An 18,978-nucleotide genomic window follows, 5' to 3' on the forward strand; every position below is an offset into this window, starting at 1 on the left:
AATGAAAGTTGTCATAAAGAGAAAGCCTGAACATACCAAATATTACAATTTTTGATATTTATTTAGTTGTTTAGACTTCTGTCTGTTTTTCTGTTGAACATGTTTTCTGCTGTTTTATTCCTGATGCTGAAAATCAATAACTTGTCGTTAATGGCCGTTTTGACTGATATTGTAAGCCAAACCAGTACAGCTTTCATGAACAAAACAGTAACATATCACTCATTTTGGAGCTTCATCCAAAAATGTACTATATCCATTAAACCATTTTCTGTTGCTATTTCTAATAAAACTCTGTTTCTGTTTCTCTCTGACCAAATTAATGCATATTAGATGGAGGAAGCAAGAGTTATGGGTTCATAGTCTGTGCATCTGTGTGCATAACTGTTGGCAGAAAAATCAAGATGGAATTTTTTAGCCTTGATCTTCTAGTCTGACAGGGGAGTGTGAGTTCTGGTGATAATGAGCTGTTATTGGTTCTTTAATAATATCAAGCTCTTAAAGTTTTAAAAACTAAGATGAAATGAAAATGCAAAGTATTTGAGACTTTAGAATGACTGAAAGCTTTCCAAACAGCCAATATTTGCCCATCCACTCACTAATATAGGAGCGCGCTCTCTCTATTCTGGGAGATGGGATAATCCAAAGCCAACACTGCGGCTTTTAAACCCAAAGAACACTCAGAGTGCTGAAACTAATACACAGGCAAAGTAGCTTAATACGCCCTCAGGAACCTTCTTAAGGTGAACAAACTTCTGTAAAGACAATAGAGTACACCTGGAGTTTGGAAGGAAGAACAGTTACATTTCCCAAGAAGTAGGCAGTGTGGTAGAGCTAACCGGATTTCTCTGTGGACCCCAGATGGTTGGAGTAGAGTGTCACTATAAGTCTTGGTAATGAGAATGAGGAATGAGATATGAAGAATATGGACAACAGATCATTTTTGTTGTCTCATTCTGTTCCTACATTGAATTTGAAATAGGTTTAAAGTTCACAATGTCAACTTTAATTTAAGGCCTGATAAAGGGCCGTTCTAAAACCTTACCCTCAAATTTGAAAGCATCCAGTTCTCTAGAATGGCATCATATGCTGGAGCACTAAGATGTCTTTTCAGTGTAACTGAAAGGCCTAGCCCAAACCATTAAAGCCCCATAACATTATTCCTCCTCCCCCAAAACTGTAATCTACACCACTCTAGCCAAAGTTTGGCATGGTGATCTTAAGCTTTCATGTTGCTGCTCAGCCAGGGAAACCCAATCCATGAAGCGCCCGACAAATAGTTCCTGTGCAGACATTATATCCAGAGGCCGTTTAGAACTCAGTAGTGAGTACTGATTTTTAAGAGCTATACACTTCAGCTTTTAGTCTACCTCTTTATGGCCAAGTTTTTGTTGCTCCTAGATGTTTCCATTTCACAAGAACAGCACTTACAGTTGTCTGGGGCAGCTCTAGCAGGGCAGGGAAAAGGTAGTATCCTACAACAGTGCCATATTTTAAGTGACTGAGTTTTTCAGTACGACTCATTCTATTGCCAATGTTTGTCTATGGACATTGTATGCCTCACACTGATTTTATGTACTTGTTAGCAATGGGTGAGACTAAAATTGGCAAACTCAAAAATTATAAGGAGTGGACACACGTTTTGGCCATGTAGTGTAGGATTCACATGATCTGGGGGCTACAAGTAATTAGACAAATTAACATAGTTTTATATCAAACTGCCTTGGTTGCAAATCTGTTGCAATTAATGCTGCTTGAGAGCCATTCCATCACCAGCACATCCCTCAGCAAGACCTGTAATGAAGCTTTTTTTAGTTTTTATACCTTTGTTGTCTTCAGTCAGTGAAAAACATACCCAATGGGTTTCAGGTTGGGGGGGCGGTGAATCTGCCAGCCAAGAACACATCACTTTTAGGCCCTGAAAAACTATGCAGTTGCTTTAATGGCAAAGTATATTCGTTGTCCAGCTGCGTCATCCACTATTTGAGGCATATGGTTGCTTCTGTACACTTCAGAATTCATCCTGTGGCTGCCATAGGCAGTCACATCATTAATAAAGACAAATGAGCCAGTTCCACTCATAGCCATACATGCGTGTGTCATCATGTTTCAGAGATAAGGGGGTTTGCCTTGGATAATGAGCAGCCCCTGTGTTCCTCTACACTTTTTTCTTTACATCACTCTGGTACAGGCTAGACGTCATCTCAGGTGTCTGTAAAAATGTGCCCCTGAGTAGACTTTGAACTGTGCATTGGCTCTTCTGTTGTTGAGGTCAGTGGTTTGCATCTTTCTGAGGAAATGCTGGTGTATTCTTCTCCTTACAGCAGTCTTACACACATCTTTGCCTACGCACTAGATCTGGATGATGTTCTCAATCTGTTAAACAGTTTTTCTTTACAACTGAAAGAGTGGCCTGCTTTACTAGCATCTCCTAGTAAACTCCTTTGGTCTTAAAGCAGATATATAACAGTGACAGGCTCCAGATACCAATGGCACATCTGGAATCAGTTTTTTTTAGTTCTCTAGAGCATGAATAAATGTTATGACATAAGTTGTCCAAGAAACAACTGCGGTGTTAACCATCCATTTATACATTGTGGCAACGGCCACGGGTTGCGAAGCCAACCAGGAGCTGGCAAGCGGGGAAGAGGCTCATGGGAGGCACGTGTCCCAGTTAAAAGTGGTACTGTTTGTGTTGTTTATGTTGATGTTGGTTAGTTTAAGTTATGTGAATGAGTTTATTCCAATGTTCTGCATTGGGGTGTGGGTTTAGGAGGGGGGGTCCACAGTCAGGGTGAAGCCTGTGGCTGGTGGGGACCTCCCCCATGAGTTTGTGTGTTTTTCTGCCTGAGCAGTTTAATAAAAGGCCTGTTCTCATAGCAGAATCATGTCTTCACACTACTTTTCTTAAGACTGCCATTATAATATCATCCCCCTGAAATTGGGGAACTATATAAAAAGGCCAAATATCCTTGAATTAGAGCTGAAATTCTGTTCTTTAACATCACAAACACTAACTCAGTGTTTCTTTTCAAATCCAATGTTCTGAAGTAGACAAAACAATAAAAACAACACTGTTCAATTAGTTGTAGACTGCACTGTATGTACACTGTGTTGTCAATAAAAATAACACTTTTGACTTCACTATCCTAACACTGCGTGAGCCATGGCTGGAGAGGATGGACCCTGGAATGTCCAGCGTCTGCACAGCAGCTGAACTGAGCTAAGTTAGATGTGTGAGTCTGTATTTCACACCTGTCTGACATCGCCAGCAGTGTGTGTCCACACAGAGTCATGACTGACAGCTGCAGCGTGTGCTCAGGCAGACTCCGCTGTTCTGAATTTTTAATCCAGCTGCCATATCAACTCTGATGACTACTGAGCTGCCATATCCTGTCCACCTGTGCAACAGATATAAGAAAAACTTGTATCTTCAATTTAGTGTAATGAGATTTTATTACTAATAATTATGAACCATTAGTTGATTGGTCATGAAATGTTTACAAAATGTAAAACACACACAATCATATGGCGCAGTGGCATAACTATGATCTTACACGCCACAGTGTAAAAAAAAATTACCCCGCCTCCCCCATTGGAAAATTACTTTCAATTAATAAAAAATGACAGTGTAATATGCGTGTTTTTTCTGTTGTTATGTTGTGCTCTCAAGGCATGCTACTCCACCTACTAGCAGCTACCTATTTGGATTGCTATATATTATTTGTAAGTTATTAAAAGTTATTTATATACGTTTCATTCCTGACTTCTGCACTCCAGCCACTGCATGAATATGTTCAATTCCATCAGAAGCACAACTGTATTAACTTAATGAAGGACTGATTAGATAAAATAGGTATTGGTAGGTAACTGTAAATACTGCAGTGATACCTTTAACACCTCTAATGGCCATGGCCCACAGGCAGGCCCAAAGTTTTATCACACACTTATCACAAGAATAGCTCAGCCAGTTTACACTGAAGTCACTGTATTTACTACATAATAAGCCTGGAAGTTTAAGGGGCTAATCAACCTGAGCAGAAAGTACAAATGTAAGTTGGTAGGCACCACACGATTTAAGACTGTTCTGTTATGTTCTGTTTGTAATCAGTTGTAAGATGGCTATGTCACTGAAACAGGCATGAATGGTCCTACCGACAGGTCAGACTACTAGCCAGACACCTCCTGGTACAGTCCAAGCCCAATAAAAATATCCACCATGGGCCCCAGTGTGACTGGCCCCTACCCCCTGGTAGATATAAAAATGAAATGTTGAAATGAACTCTTAAACAGGTGATGCAACCATGCTTGGGTATAAAAAGAGCATCTAGGAAAAGCCTAGGCTTTTATAAGCATGGCTAGGTCAAGGCTTGCCACTTTGTCAAAAAATGCGATACTGAATAATATGTTCTTAAACGATTAATGTTCCTCAGTGAGCGATTGACAGGATTTTTAGTATTTCACCACTTACGATGCATAATACCGTCAAAGGATTCAGGGAATCCAGAGAAATCACTAAGTGTAAAGGGCAGGACCAAAAACCACAACTGAATGCCCCAGATCTTAGATCCCTCAGCTGGAAAATCATTAAAAACCAGCATGCTTCTGTGATGGATATTACCACATGAAAATACTTTGACAAACCGTTGTCAATAAAAAACAATCGGCGCTGCATCCACAAATGCAAGTCAAGACTGTACTACGTACAGCAGAAGTCATATGTTAGCATCATCCAGAAAGCTTCTAGGATCAAGCTGAAATGAACAGAAGATCAGTAAGAACTGTACTGCAGTCTGTCAAGCCAAACCTTCAGACTGTCTACGGTAATTATGGATATTGTGTTTAATCCAGTTTGTTTCCAGAGTAAACTACAAAAGCCAGGGTCTATCATGTTATATTAGCGCCCATAGCATGGGTAACATGCACATCTGTGAAGACACCATTAGTAGCATATCTGCAATAATATTAACACATTTTGTATCAACACACATTCTGCATGTCACAACAGCGTGGCTGTGTAATCAAAGAGTGCGGGTGCTAGACTGGCCTGCCAGCAGTCCAGATCTGTCTCCCAAAATTTTGAGGGAAAAAGAGACAAAAATTGAGAATTGGCATAGTATTGGTATTATATATATGCATATATATGTATAAACAGAACATATAAGAGTATGAAAGTGAGGGCTGTGGGGGGCTTCCAGTGGAAGAGAAAGCAGGTTGCTTATATGTGGGCTATTTCACCAGCACCAATGTCTGTATTTCATTGCTGTTACTGAAGAAACTATTCATTGTGTAGGGTGCACAATCACTCCCACTCCAATTGGTTTTCTACAGTCACTCTCGCTGCTGTATGTATGTGTGCGGGGGTGTGTGCATGTCTCACACCACATCGATCCTCCTGTGACCTGCGGTGGGTCATTTTCAGCACTGCTGACACTCTATCCCCTTCCACTCTCATTATTTTCCTCATCAGAACCATCTCCACAGTGACACAGAGCTCTCCGCCTTCAGTTGGGGTCAAGAGGTCAGGCAGGTACTGGCCCACACCTCACTGACCCCTGAGGTGTCTGACAGCAAACGTCCACCAAATAGCCACACTTTGTACACAGGCCTCCACAACTTCAGGGGGCTCAGTCCAATGCAGGCATGCAGCTTTCTTCAACCAGACTACAAGAAGAAACAAAAACTGATGATTTGTTTCATAAGACTAGAAGTTCTCTGTTAAAGGGGAATTCCACTGAATTTTCAAAAGTTCTGCTTAACAATCATAAGATAAAACAGACATCCATAGTGATTTCATGTGAAACTTACAGGGTCAGAATTTTTCACAGCAGTAGATAGAGGAACCTGACGTCTGAAGCATTTAATGCCTCTAAAATATACATCAAGGGAAGCTATTACACAAAATGCTGAGACATTGTTTTATTGCAATAGTCTTGAGATGTTTTTGAATACATTCCTGGAAGAGAGTGACACGTAAGGTGAAGGACAAGTTACTTTTTCAGGTTTACCACATTGTTAAGGTTACATTTAAAAACTGCATGTAGGTTCACTACTCATTTTGGATAGCACATAAAATGGCTATATTTGAACTTCGGACACTGACCCTCGGTTCTTACCACCACTTTAAAGAAGTCGGTGAAGTTTATCTACATTTCACATCAAACCAATCTGAATGACTGTGATGGAACGGGTCGAAAAAATCAGTGAAATTTTCCTAAATAGTCTAAAAAGTCGAGGAATCACTGAGAGATGTTAAATAAAAAAAGTGCTCTCAGTCATATATACATTCAGATATGTGGGCCTCGACTGACCCCTGGTTCTTACCACCACTTTAAAGAAGTCGGTAAAATCTCTCTACAGTGCGCCATTTCACATCAAACCACTCTGAATTGAACTGGTGGAAAAAAACAGTGAAATTGAAGCATCCCCAAGAGACATAAAAAATAGAGACATGAAATAAAAAATGCTCTCTGTCATATACACACATTCAGGTATGAGGACCTCCTGCTAGAAAAATACAGCATCGACCAGCATAGCAGATCACCAGCAAAACCAGTATACTGTCACTGTCAGGACAAAACTTTTCTCCATCATTGTTTTTTTTATTTTTTTGACAACATTTGAAAAAGGCAGCTGCCCTTTATATCAAAGTTTTATGATGAAAGGACCAACAGAAATGGTCCAAAATTCATTGGAGTAAATATTCACTTCATTCACTTCCATTCAAAGTTAAGAACGTTTTTTCTTCTCCTGTAAAGTTACCTTTTTTGGAGATACAAGGTTTTGTTACAACAGCGTGTGTTTTGGATGCTGGTGTGCTGGTCAACTAACATGACCAGCTAAATCAGCACCAGACCAGCATAACCAGCTTAAATTAGTATTGAATATATGTTGGTCTGTACTGTGTTTTTTGTTTGTTTGTTTGTTTGTGTTTTTTCAGCAGGGCTGAAGCCCCACATTCACTCCAGTGGGTTCACTTTAAACCGTGTTCTTTCTATTTCTCTGGCTCTTACTGAAAAGTTTGCCAACCTTTACAGTATTTCCTCTCAATTAAGTAAGACTTAACTGCGCTTTCTAATACTCGCCGTCCCCTGAAGCCATTAAGTGAGAACAGGCCCCCGTCCGCTCTCTAAAGACGAAGAAACTGTATTCTTTCATTAGCGGCGAAAAGAAGTACTAACCTTTGGGAAGGCGGGAGAGTTTGAAGGCGCGAGCTGCTGCTGCTCGAGCGCGAGCGGCTCCTTGACATTTCTCGCGAGGCTCGGTGACATTTACCAAAGTCGTCAGGCTCACGAGCTAAAAAAGATGACAAGCCTTGAGAAGGAAGAGCTCAGCAGCGCGTTCTGTTCGAGAAGAACTCGTTTTATCAGCTCTTTTCCACAAAACTGAGCCACGGAGCCGTTATTTATGCGACACGCTAGTCTGGTCTTTAACACGGGTTACTATTTCTGCCGTGCTGGAGGACAGTCTGTCCTGCTTGAGAGGAACAGAATCATGGCTGAAAGGGGCCTTTATGGCATTAGATAAAACACGTTCAGGAATCACTGGAAATTGGGAGCATATTTTTCATCACACTTCTCCAAGCCTGGTTCCCCTGTTCTGCACATTCAAGTGTTTCTCTGTCCTACTCTAACTCAGTAAAGTTTACACGTTCTGCAATTACAGACTGTAGTCCATCTGTTTCTCTGCATACTTTGTTACCTCCCTTTCACCCTGTTCGTCAATGGCCAGGACTCCCACCAGACCACCACAAGACTGTGTCCACTTAATGTCCACTCTATTAGACATACTTACTTTGCTGGTCCACCTTGTAGATGTAAAGTCAGAGACGGTAGCTCATCTGTTGCTGCACAGCTCGTGTTGGTCTTCATTTAGTCCTTCCCTTCATCAGTGGCCACAGGACGCTGCTGGCTGGATATTTTTGGTGGGTGAACTATTCTCAGTCCAGCAGTGACACTGAGGTGAAATACTCCTGCAGCACTGCTGTGGGTTTTTAATGTTATGGCTGTAGTTGAATCAGCTATATTGGGAGCAGATAAAACACAAAAAGGCCTAGGCTCCATCAAAAACTGCATACAACTATACTATAGCCTACTATAGAATGGACTGGTACTGGTAGCATACGTTGATATGCTATTTAGTACGGTAGTACATGATTTTTTTTTTGGACGCAGCCTGTCTCAGTGGCTGGTTTTGTTCCCAGCTGCTTGGATAACATGGTGGAAAAGAGATTCAGGTGTAAAAAGTTACATTTCTTTATGTCTTTAACTTCTTGCTGAGCTGCATTTTACTTGCAGCTTGGATTGGAAAAAAGGATGATGGATAAAATAAGTTTAGCCATGGTAGCCAAGTCCCAAATCCATGTTTTAAACCTAGTGCCCTTGCAGTCTCTTGCCCTATATATCTGTACATTATGCCTCCAAAATGTGGGCTTGGGGGAAAAAAAAAAACAAAAAACATTGGACTTAAGGCACTTTTTGGGACAGGCCTTAAAATGCAAACCTGTAAACCCAGGTCAGGGGTGGTCCAGGACCAGGGTTAGACAACAACTGTCCTACATCAAGACTGACTAAACCAGTGTTTCTAACTTCCAGTCCTGTGGTCCACCTGCACTTCACAGTTCTGTTTTCCTGCTTTAAAACCTCTGACTCAAAAAGCATTAGGCCAAACAAGTGCAGGTGCACAGCTAGATTGAGGCAGGGCTAAACAAGCAATTGCCCAGGGTGCCAGACCGCTGGGGGCACCACTCTGCTGCCAGTTTATGATGTGCATTTTCTTTATTAAATTATAGCATCCGTAGTTGGCTAACCAGCTCAAGACAGGCGTTGTGTTTCAGGAGAAATTAGTTTTTCTCAGCTGACACATATGAAGAACTATTTGCAATCGACAGTGTTATAGAACCATCTGGGTTGGACAGTTGTAACAACCGGCTACTACTTAATAGTGCTATAATTTATAGCAGAAGCACAAGCTAGATCATAAAACTGGTAGCAGTGTGGGAGCCAATTTACCAACCCACCCAACCAGCTAGTATAATCCAAGCTATACACCAAAACCTTATCACTAAATGCCAGTTTAGTCCCCAAAACGTTTATAATAGGGAGCTCCTCACTGCACCACTTACACTGACCTGCTCTTATATGTCTAGTGAAATCTAGTAAACTTATTTGTGGATTAGTCAATAGCCTTTTCTCTTTGGTACATGGTGATGGCTTCGTATATTATCAGACAAAATGGCAGGTGAAAACACATTTTTCTTGGCTTTGGAAAATGTGTTGAGGGGCAGAATTTATTTATGTCTTTCGCCCAGGGCACCCAATTGGCACTGCTGCTACTGCCACAGGAGGAGGCTATAAATCCCATTCAGATACAAGGTGGCCTTCTGCACTGATCCGAGGACCAGACCCTCACAGCCTCTCTAGGGTTTGAGATTGTGTGGTTTGATTACGTTTGAAATGTTCAAAAATAACACATTGACCTTGCTTGTTACCTGTAGTCCCCACATGGCATAGAAAAGTAGGTAGAATAGGCAAATGGCACACAGACATTTCCAAATACCTGCAGAAAACCTATGACCTCAGACAAGAACATAACAATAATCCTGCGCCTTTTAGTTAATTTTAACCACGTCGCATTTACCATGAATCCTTTCAATGTAACCTTGTCAACTCACGAGAATAGAAGATGCTAAATTGCACATGAACCAGCAGGAACTATCCAGACGAGACAATGTTTTTAAAAGTGTAGAACTGGCCAGCAGCCAGGACCTGTCAAAGTCCAGGAGCACAGCAGGACAGACGGGGGAAACGTGAGGAAGGAGGGAAATCTGACTGCTCATTCAGTCTCTGTGAGCCAAGAATACTACTGTACTTTCACCAGGCACTCCAGGCATTTCTGTACAATTCTGCCTCTTGGAAGACAGCCATTATTGCACCACACTTGGCTCTTTGAAAGGTTACGCTGGTAGGAGCTATGGAGGATGACAGAGCTGGAGCTAATTAGTTTAGAATGATGACTTTTCTGACTCTCACTTTCAGGGACTGGGATAACTGTACTCACCAGACTATCAGGATGGGTTTTGAGATGTGAGGTAGAGAATGTTTAGTAGAGACTGTTCCCCTCACACACGCACAACAAACACAAGCAAGACCCATGGCCATGATTTTCTCTGTACAAGGGAGATAAGCCTCCTTTATTGTGTCGCTGTAGACAACCATAAACAATGAGAAAATACAAGAAGTCGTAGCCCAAATAGATTAAAAAAAAGTGGGACTCAACAATTGAGCAGAGACAAAATTGTGCGGTTTAGCCTCTTTGCTTATGTTGGGCTGGGGGAAAGGGCATTGGAGAACAATGTGCGGGTTGCTTCTTTAGTTTGTCTTTCTTTGTTTTTCCTCAAGCCTTTGGTCCAGCAGTGTTGCAGGAGGCTTCACTGGATGATGCCGCTTTAGAAGTCGGGGCGGTCCTTCTTCAGCTTGCTGTAGTCCATGTTCACAGCGAAGAACTGAGCACAGAAAAGGACACAATCCCAATCAGAGTTCATTTTTAAATGACAAATAGGCATGAAATGGAGATTGAGAAACAAAATTAGCAATTTATCAACAACCAACTACTTTAACAAGCTCTTTGGAAAATTCAATAACTTCGAACCATGTTTAAGTGTCTAACTTGGCGCTGTATCAAATTCGCATTAAGGAGACTGCTTGATTAGATTTGTGACTAGTAACGGAGCTCGCATAAAATGAGCTTATGTAAGGCTTAATGAATTAAACTCATTAAGATTGGAGATTAGGTTCTGATACGGTCATTCGCTCCTGCCAGAACTCTTAATTTGATCCCCTTAGGCAACACGGCAACACTGAAAGGCTTAGATAACTACCAACACTTGGGTGCTTTTCAGTAATGCTGGGAATACCCCACACAATCCCCCCCATCTTTGCCGTCACAGACCAGTTTTATAACTGTAATGAAATCCGTGGCTTAGTTACAAAAACTAAACAGCAAAACCTTGAGACGTGAGCAGATATTTAAAGCAAGCTTTTAATTGTTCTCATATCCTCTGCTCAATGCAGACTGTCTGCAGCTCATGAGATATACACACATGTCAGCAGATTCGTTTATTCCACTATTTTCACACACTCTAGTAAAAATAAAACACCATTACACTATTTTATCCTCAAGTCTTAACAACCTGCCATTATTAACCCCTGATCTGCCAAACAAGTTTTAGCACTAATCATTTGTATTCCTACCTTGTACTGATCAGTGGGCCCCAGTTTGTTCCAGGGCTCGGGGTTGTTCGATTTGTCCCAGCTGTGAATGAGCGAGTGAATGAGTGAATGAAAAATGAAGGCATGCATGAACAAAAAGAGGTGCAATGGAGTAACAATGCCTTTAACTGCAAGGGGAAACCAATTCAAGTTAAGATCTCCATCTCAACAAATTTAGGGAAGCCTGTCAAACTGTTCAATAACATGAACTAATGAAAGCTCTACATGGCTGCATTTGTGAAAACATTGTTTTAAAAAGTCTCACTTCAGTCCATTTAATGACATGTTTAGTCACTTAACAATAAGACTGGGACTGCAAGCCTGCACTATGTATCAGGCTTATCTCTTATAAAGTAAGAGTAATTAAACATTGAGGTTACTTTCTTAAATCTAAACTCCCTTGAGTTAAAAGGCATCTTTCAATGCATCTACAAAGAAAAGCTGGATGATGGTGTTGCTAAATCTTACCAGACATCAGGGTTACGGAGGCCCAGTCTCGCCAGGTAAGTCAATGACATTGTGCACCCACCCCCAATGAAGATAAAGAGGGGGATCAGCTAAGGAGAGGAAGATAGATGAGTAAAATCATTCATAAAAGGTCATAAAAGTTGATGTAAATGAGCTGACATCTCCTCTCAGCAAACTTTGAAAAGAAAAAGGTGGCTGAATAAACTAACCAGGCAGTGGTCAAGTATGTTGTTGGTGTCAGACACGGAGGCCACACGGAACACTTGGAGACAAATATACAACGGGCCCCAACGCCTCCCAAGTGTTAATGGTTAATGAATAAATATTGGCTCATGCACAAGTAAACAAAAATGTGATTTACTGTGTCTGGAGTGATGATGAAAATATAAACAAGCAAGAAACCGCAAAACTGAAAGCTTTCAAACACCATGCCAAAAAGCTTCTTAAACCAGTATAATACCACTTTGAGGAAATTAGCCCTTATAAATGAGCTTTTGCTGTTCTGTACTTAAAAATAAACACTGGTACATGGGACCATTTCCTACTACAGGTACATAACACGCATGTTTTCAGGTTCTATGCAATTTTTGATATCAATTGTTTTAAGAATTCAAATCAATTTTACTTACTTAACTAAAATGTGCCAAATTGGCATCGACTCTACACAGCCTTAATTATATATACATGCACACACCGCAGCTGTGACTCAGAAAATAAAGAATGGGCTTCATTCACCAAGACTTTACTTTTCCTTAAATGAGAAAGGTCCTAAGAAAGTCAAATTCATGACATGTTCTTAAACCACATAATAGTTCACACCTTTTTTGTTGAGTGTGTGTAGATTCTGTTCTTACCCAAGAACAAATCCAAAATAAGAAAACCTTTGTGAAAGTCAGAATCTTTTAAAAACTGTGCAAGTGGGTTTTAAGAAGAAATGTCTTAAGAACAGTTGGTGAATGAGGCCTCTTTTTTTTATAAAACATTTCCACTTGCAGCCTAAAGCACTTGTTTGGGTTACTTCCAAAAGACAATACTCTGGACACCTATTTCATTGACCCTAAAGCATGCATAGTTTCTCAGTTCCCTGTACTCAAATGGCATCTTATTGGATGTGTACTTCCCAGAATATTTTAAACAATAACACCTCTACTCAAGCAGATTTGTAAGGAAATCTGTCTACTTTTCACTCAGATATATATAGCCTAAGCCTCTAACGTTTTGAGTTCATAAACTTTAAAAAATTGGTTTGGCAAATACAGATTGGTAATTACAAATTTTACTTCAACAAATTATTACAAAGTAGCATGTCCTTGTGTGAAACCCCAACCAACTGCAGTAGAAATAATACAAAAACACATTCAACCAACTGCCTAGTTTTGATCAGAAAGTGATTTCCATGAAAGATTGCAAATGAGAGACCACTGGAAAAGACTGAGGGGCATACCAGCAGCACAGCTTTACATTTCAATGTCATTTTTCCAATATTGTATTGAAATTTTTTCACCCCCACCAAACAATGGCCAAAAGCTAAAGGAAAACTCTGATTGATTTTTCAAAATTTCTACAAAATTAAATGGCTGAGATGTAAACAAAGCCATTCAGAGTAATTCAACATGAAATAACTTGTTCTAGAGGAACTTGCCAAGTCAGAATTGTTTACAGTGGTGGTGAAACAGACATCTGAAGAGTTTAATGCCTCTTATTACATGAAATGGGTAGATATATGCTGCCTGGTGTCTGACACATTGTTTTATGATAGTTTTGTGATAACGTGTTGGCTTAATTTGGCTTCATGGCAGAGAGGTACCCGCATAGCATTGCAAGTTAACAGTTTACAGAGAAAGCTTGTTTTTTCAGATTTATGACTATTTTACTATTATCAACATTACATATAAAAATTCAAGATGTGCAAGTTCAGTGGTGGTTCTGGATGGTAAATAGATATATGTTTGTCTTGTAGACACTGTGCTCCCTGTTTCCTGTCACCACCACTGTGAAGAAATTAGAGTTTGTAAGTTTCTCTACAATGAAGCATTTTATTATAGAGAAACTTACAAATTCAGAAATTTTGAAAAAACGGCGGTGCTCCCCTTTAAGAGTGGAAACAATAGCCGTACAAATTTAGCAGATAAGCAAACCTACTGCAGACGGGAAGGTAAATGCAAACACTTCTATTTTGCTGTGTTAAATAGGAAGTGAAAATTGTGCATAGCTGCACTTGACACTTCGTCCTCGGCTCACACAGCGCGTCCTTGAGGTCCTGAAGTCACGTGACAGGGGGCCTTTTGGGTGGGCCGCCAAGTAGCTAACGTGGTCCAACGCACGTTAACACTTGTTTTTTTTTTTGTTTTGTTTTGTTTTTTTGAACGGGGTACCCTTTCACACCAACACCACCACAAAATACAGTCTACCAGTGACCGCTGTAACACCACACGGTCAGATCACAGCGAGTACTGACCTTTCGTTAGCTCTTGAGGTCGCATCTGAAAGCGACCTGTTTTTGACACTTAACACGTCACGTTTTAACGATTACAGACGTCGTGATAAAATAGCTGACAAACGTTAAACAAAACGGCACGTTTGTGCAAACTAAATTATTCTCTAGCTGTGGTTGTTGTAAATATGCGAAAACTGCTCGCCTACCTGCATAAAAATACGAGACAAAGAGACAAACACGGTCGCTAACCGCTAACGCTAGCTTCCTGCATTCCGTAGCAACGCAGCTAACAAACTGACAGTTTTCACCGTAAAAAACTAAGACTATTCACGATTTCGGTCTTACTTACAGCGGGGTGGCTTCTAAGTTGCCGTGCAACAGTACCCAGCATCGTTGCGGATCGAGATGATTTAAATCTCCCAAACTGTACCCAGCTAACTGGATTAAGTCGCGGCCTCAGGAATCGGACTCGGTTTTATAGTAGTAGCGCTTCACCGTCACCAGATAAGGAGAGAAAACAACACAGACACTCACTCCGCCTGTCTCCACAAACTACCTCCAATATAAGGGTTTATCTGTTTCGGCAGCTTTTAGCAGGCGTATTTTGCTTTGGACTATGTTTCATCACGTTACAGACATATTTTTAACGTTAACGTTGATATATCTACGTTGTAAAAGTTGCCTGAAACGTTTGTTTGGGTAACTTCCAAACGGCAGTGCTCTGGACAGCCATCTCGGTGAGCGTCCATGGACTCAGTTAATCATAGTTTTGAAGGATTTCTTGTGTTTTCTAAGAAGGAAAGTGAATCACTGTTTCAGTTGTCTTATGGCTTTATTTTTGTGTTTCTTGTCTGTTTTTTACTTAAGTCTATTTTTTCTTCTGTAAATCAGACACAGCTTAACTGTGCAATATATCTTTTGTTACTACAATATTCAATATGTTGTATACAATGTACAATATGTTATTAATTTTTGTATTTTATCTGCAAAAATTTAAAAAGAAAAAATTGGTGCTTTGCAACATATTTTGAATCCCTCACTGTCTGGCTGTCATTATGATTTTCTTTTTGTATTTTTTTATGTTGTTGTTATTATTTATTCTTTTTTATCTTGTTTATTTGTTTATTTGATCGTATTTCACTTTGTGTTATTTTAGATTATTTTGCTGCTGTTAATTTACCCATTTAGTAGTGATGTGTGTTGTTATTGGTATTAATAATTGCACTAATAAAAAAGTATATTTCGAATAATACTATCAATTCTACTCAAGCATATTTGTAGGGAAAATAATCTACTTTTTACGCAATCTACTTTTTACACTTTGATCAGCAGGTGGAGAGAGAGAGAGACTGTGTGTTTGAGTGAAGCTGCCCCGAGGGCAGGCTGTTTAAACGCTGAGTTTGGAAATGTAGGGTTTTGCTGCTCTGCCAGTTCTCCTCCGCTCACTCCTTTAATCAGATTGCCTTCCCTGACACCCACTCGTGTTTGTTTCCCTGCAATTTCATTTTCTGCTCTCAATTGAGCATTAACCTTTCTCTGCAGAGAGTCCTGGTTGAGCAAACGGAGGCAAACGACGACACTCTGGAGCCATGTCACGAATACGACAGGTGGGCAGAGAAGACTCCCTCCAGGGCCATCTGACCTGCTCTAAACTCCACTCTCTTCTGAAAAAGACAATTTACACAAAGCTGAGATCTCTACAGAAAAGTGCCTGTGCTAATCAGACTGCATTTCTTATTTTTGACTGTTACATCACACTTGGTCAGAAAGATATTAGCTGGCTTCTCATACAGTTAGTTTTACACTAAACTGTAATGCCAATGCTGATTCACCACTGAAAATCCCTTTCAGTCCTGGATTAGGCCTGGACTGGCACGGGGGAATCTTCCCATTATGACTGAATTGAGTATAACATATTGTACACCTCTTTGCAACATACATTTCTCCTGCTTACTTAGCACTACATTCAGGCGAGTGAAACTTTATAGACTGAATATAGTTAGCAAAGCTAGTCATCCCGACAGCCTCTAAACTGATTATTTGATGACATACACCTTGTATTTTGTGCAAAAGTCAGAGACCACCCTTTGTTAATTTAATTTGCAGTCAAAATGGCAATTTAGCATCAGAAAAAAAGAGAAAACGTATTTAACAGACAGTTACACTGCCTCTACTAAATCAGTATCATTTTTTCAGTATTTACTGTGTTCACTATTTGCCTTCTTTACAGCTCTTATTCTCTTCAGGATACTTTCAGTCTCTGAAAGAAATCTACAGACATATTTTTCCCTTCTCCAAAGTTCAGTCTTGTAAATTGCATTTTCTGCTTCTCACAATCCAAGTAATTCCAAACACACTTAATGATGCTGAGGTCTGGACTTGGGTGTGGTCAGTCCATTTTTCTGAAAACACCAGCAGCTTTTTCGTTTCATTTGCAAAGTTTCCTTTTTACTTGTTAGTGTCTATTTCTTTTCTCACTAAGGGCTTCTTGACAGCTACATATCCTTTCAGACTCATAGTGTTGAGTTGTCTTCTCACAGAAACACCTGTGGATTTTTTTCTGATCTGTTAGAAGAGTGGAGCTTCATATTCTCCTCTCTCTCAAAGATTAAAGTTTCAAGAACAGGTTATCTGATGGGGTCAGTGTTGGTGGTCTACCAGGTCTTGTATTGTTGTTAGGAGTCCCATTTTCTCTGTATATTTTAATCATTTATTGAATTCCAGTTCTGGAAACTCCAATGTTTTCACTTGTTTTTGTTTGACTTTCCCCTTCATTATCCACGTGGATTTTCATGTATCTCCTCAGAATCTCCTGAAAAACAAATAACTTGGTCTGAATGGTTGTTTTGACTGGAAATTAAATAAATGACGAGCGGTTTCTGACTTTTGCACAGGATTACAGGCTCAATTTACTACTGCATAGTAAATTTTGGGATGTCATATTTTGGAATAGATTATTTAACACCAATAAATTTACCTAAATTGGATTTGGTATCAGTTTATTTGGAGTGGTCCTTTGTAGATGATTGACAAACTCTTAACAGATTATCAGTAATACATTAACAACATATCAGTGGAGTAGCAGTAGTGAAGCATCTGAACACACTGAAGTAAATATCTTGTAGATGTTCTGTTGATTCATTACTTACATTAAGTAGTTAAAATGTTACTTCCATTACACAAAACCTAACCTTACTCAACCTTACCCAACACCTAACCCTCACCCTGGCCCTAATTCCAACCCTAATCTTAACCTCAACCTAAAACCCAACCCTAACCCTCATATGTTTTTGACATGATACTGAGAGTCCATTGAGTGTTTGATCTAAAAGGACCACTCAAAATAGTGTCACCTTGGATTTTTGGACAGTTTTATCTAGTGCCCTTGTTTATGACATAATGAAATATAATGAAGTATAATAATCACATGCTATTATTAAGAATATCTTCTCAAAGCTGACCAGACCTGTCAGATGCTACAGCCCTCCATACCACTGGAAATACAGGATTGGATAGTGTGCAGTGCATGTCTTGGAACTTGACCGGTGGTAGGATGGCATCTAGATATCCATACTTTTCATGTACTTCATGGATAGTACAGTTTTGGACAGAATCTTTTGGGAGAACTATTTTGGCACATCTGCTTAGTCATATGTGACTTTGCAGCTAAAGAGTCTGTGAAATATTACGTAATGCTGCATGTATGTGGAGAAAAGATGCACGTATTGAGTTCATTTACGTCCAAGCTCTAATTTTAATGTCATCTTGTTGGGCGTTTCTCTCTCTGGACAGATGGACAGCATGGCGTAACTGGCAGAGTTGAACACAATGTTTGGCGGCCGTTCATATACAACAGCTGGTCAACAGAAACCCCCACCAGCCTGGCAGAGTCCCTTTTAGTTTAACATCCATTATAGCTCCAACTGGGGTTGGTCACAAAAAAAGGAAAAAGACACATACCAAAACTAATTATTCCAAAAGTGTTTTTTTTTTTCTCTAAATGTATGTAGAGGAAAATGACATTTTCCCAGACAGTAAACAAGACACACAACATGAATGCAAATACATGAAAACTCATCTCATATCTCTTAAATGAAAGATTTACGGTGCACATGTCGGAATGATTTTCACGAGGAATATAATCCGGCTGTCTGAGTGTGGCTTGTGTGACCTCGTACTCACACACTGGACAGACTGCAGGTCTTGGATGGAGTGTGTACAAACATACAAATACCCAGACATGCACACTCATGAATGCGAATCAGCGTTTTACAGATGTGAAAAAGGCCTTCTTAAACATTCGCTGAGGATACTTGACATGAGCCACAAATGAGGTATCTGACAGAATCCAGAGCAGAATTAAGACCAAAACTGGGATTTGTCTGGGTTTAATTTGATATGACTGGTTAAATGTGGGTAATGCACATACGTAAATGTGCAATGCGTTCTAATATTGGTCATTTTCCTCAGGCTCTGGGGCTCCCTGGGTGGTGTAGTTCAAAGCAGTTCAAACCAGCAAGAATATAGTCATATGCAAAAGTTTGAACACCCCTGCTCAAATGATGCTTTGTTGATTTTTTTTTTTTTAAGTAAAAAAAATAAGCACATCTTCTACAGGGAATAAACTTAAACATTGTATTTTCAGCAAATTTTAATGCACAATTTATTTTTATTTGCAGTTTAATATCTTGGAAAAAAATAAAATGTAAAATATAAAAAGTGCCAGAACTCTTGCAAAGCCACATTTTATTCTTTATTTTTTTCAGCAAATAAATGTAAACTGTGCATTAAGATCTGCAGAACTAT

The 18,978-nt window shown here is 39.8% G+C and overlaps 1 protein-coding gene across 1 annotated transcript; it reads right to left on the reverse strand.

Annotated features, from left to right (window-relative positions):
- Nucleotides 1-10,154: 10,154 nt before the first annotated feature.
- Nucleotides 10,155-14,713, reverse strand: ndufa4a (NDUFA4 mitochondrial complex associated a). Its single transcript, XM_036589770.1, has 4 exons — nt 14,522-14,713; nt 11,736-11,824; nt 11,250-11,310; nt 10,155-10,501 (listed from the first exon to the last, which is right to left on the reverse strand). The coding sequence occupies exons 1-4, from the start codon at nt 14,561-14,563 to the stop codon at nt 10,445-10,447; spliced, it is 249 nt and encodes an 82-aa protein (XP_036445663.1). The 5' UTR covers nt 14,564-14,713; the 3' UTR covers nt 10,155-10,444.
- Between the last annotated feature and the right edge of the window lie 4,265 nt (nt 14,714-18,978).

The sequence above is a fragment of the Colossoma macropomum genome, unplaced genomic scaffold (assembly GCF_904425465.1).
Source record: "Colossoma macropomum unplaced genomic scaffold, Colossoma_macropomum, whole genome shotgun sequence".
Taxonomy (NCBI): domain Eukaryota; kingdom Metazoa; phylum Chordata; class Actinopteri; order Characiformes; family Serrasalmidae; genus Colossoma; species Colossoma macropomum.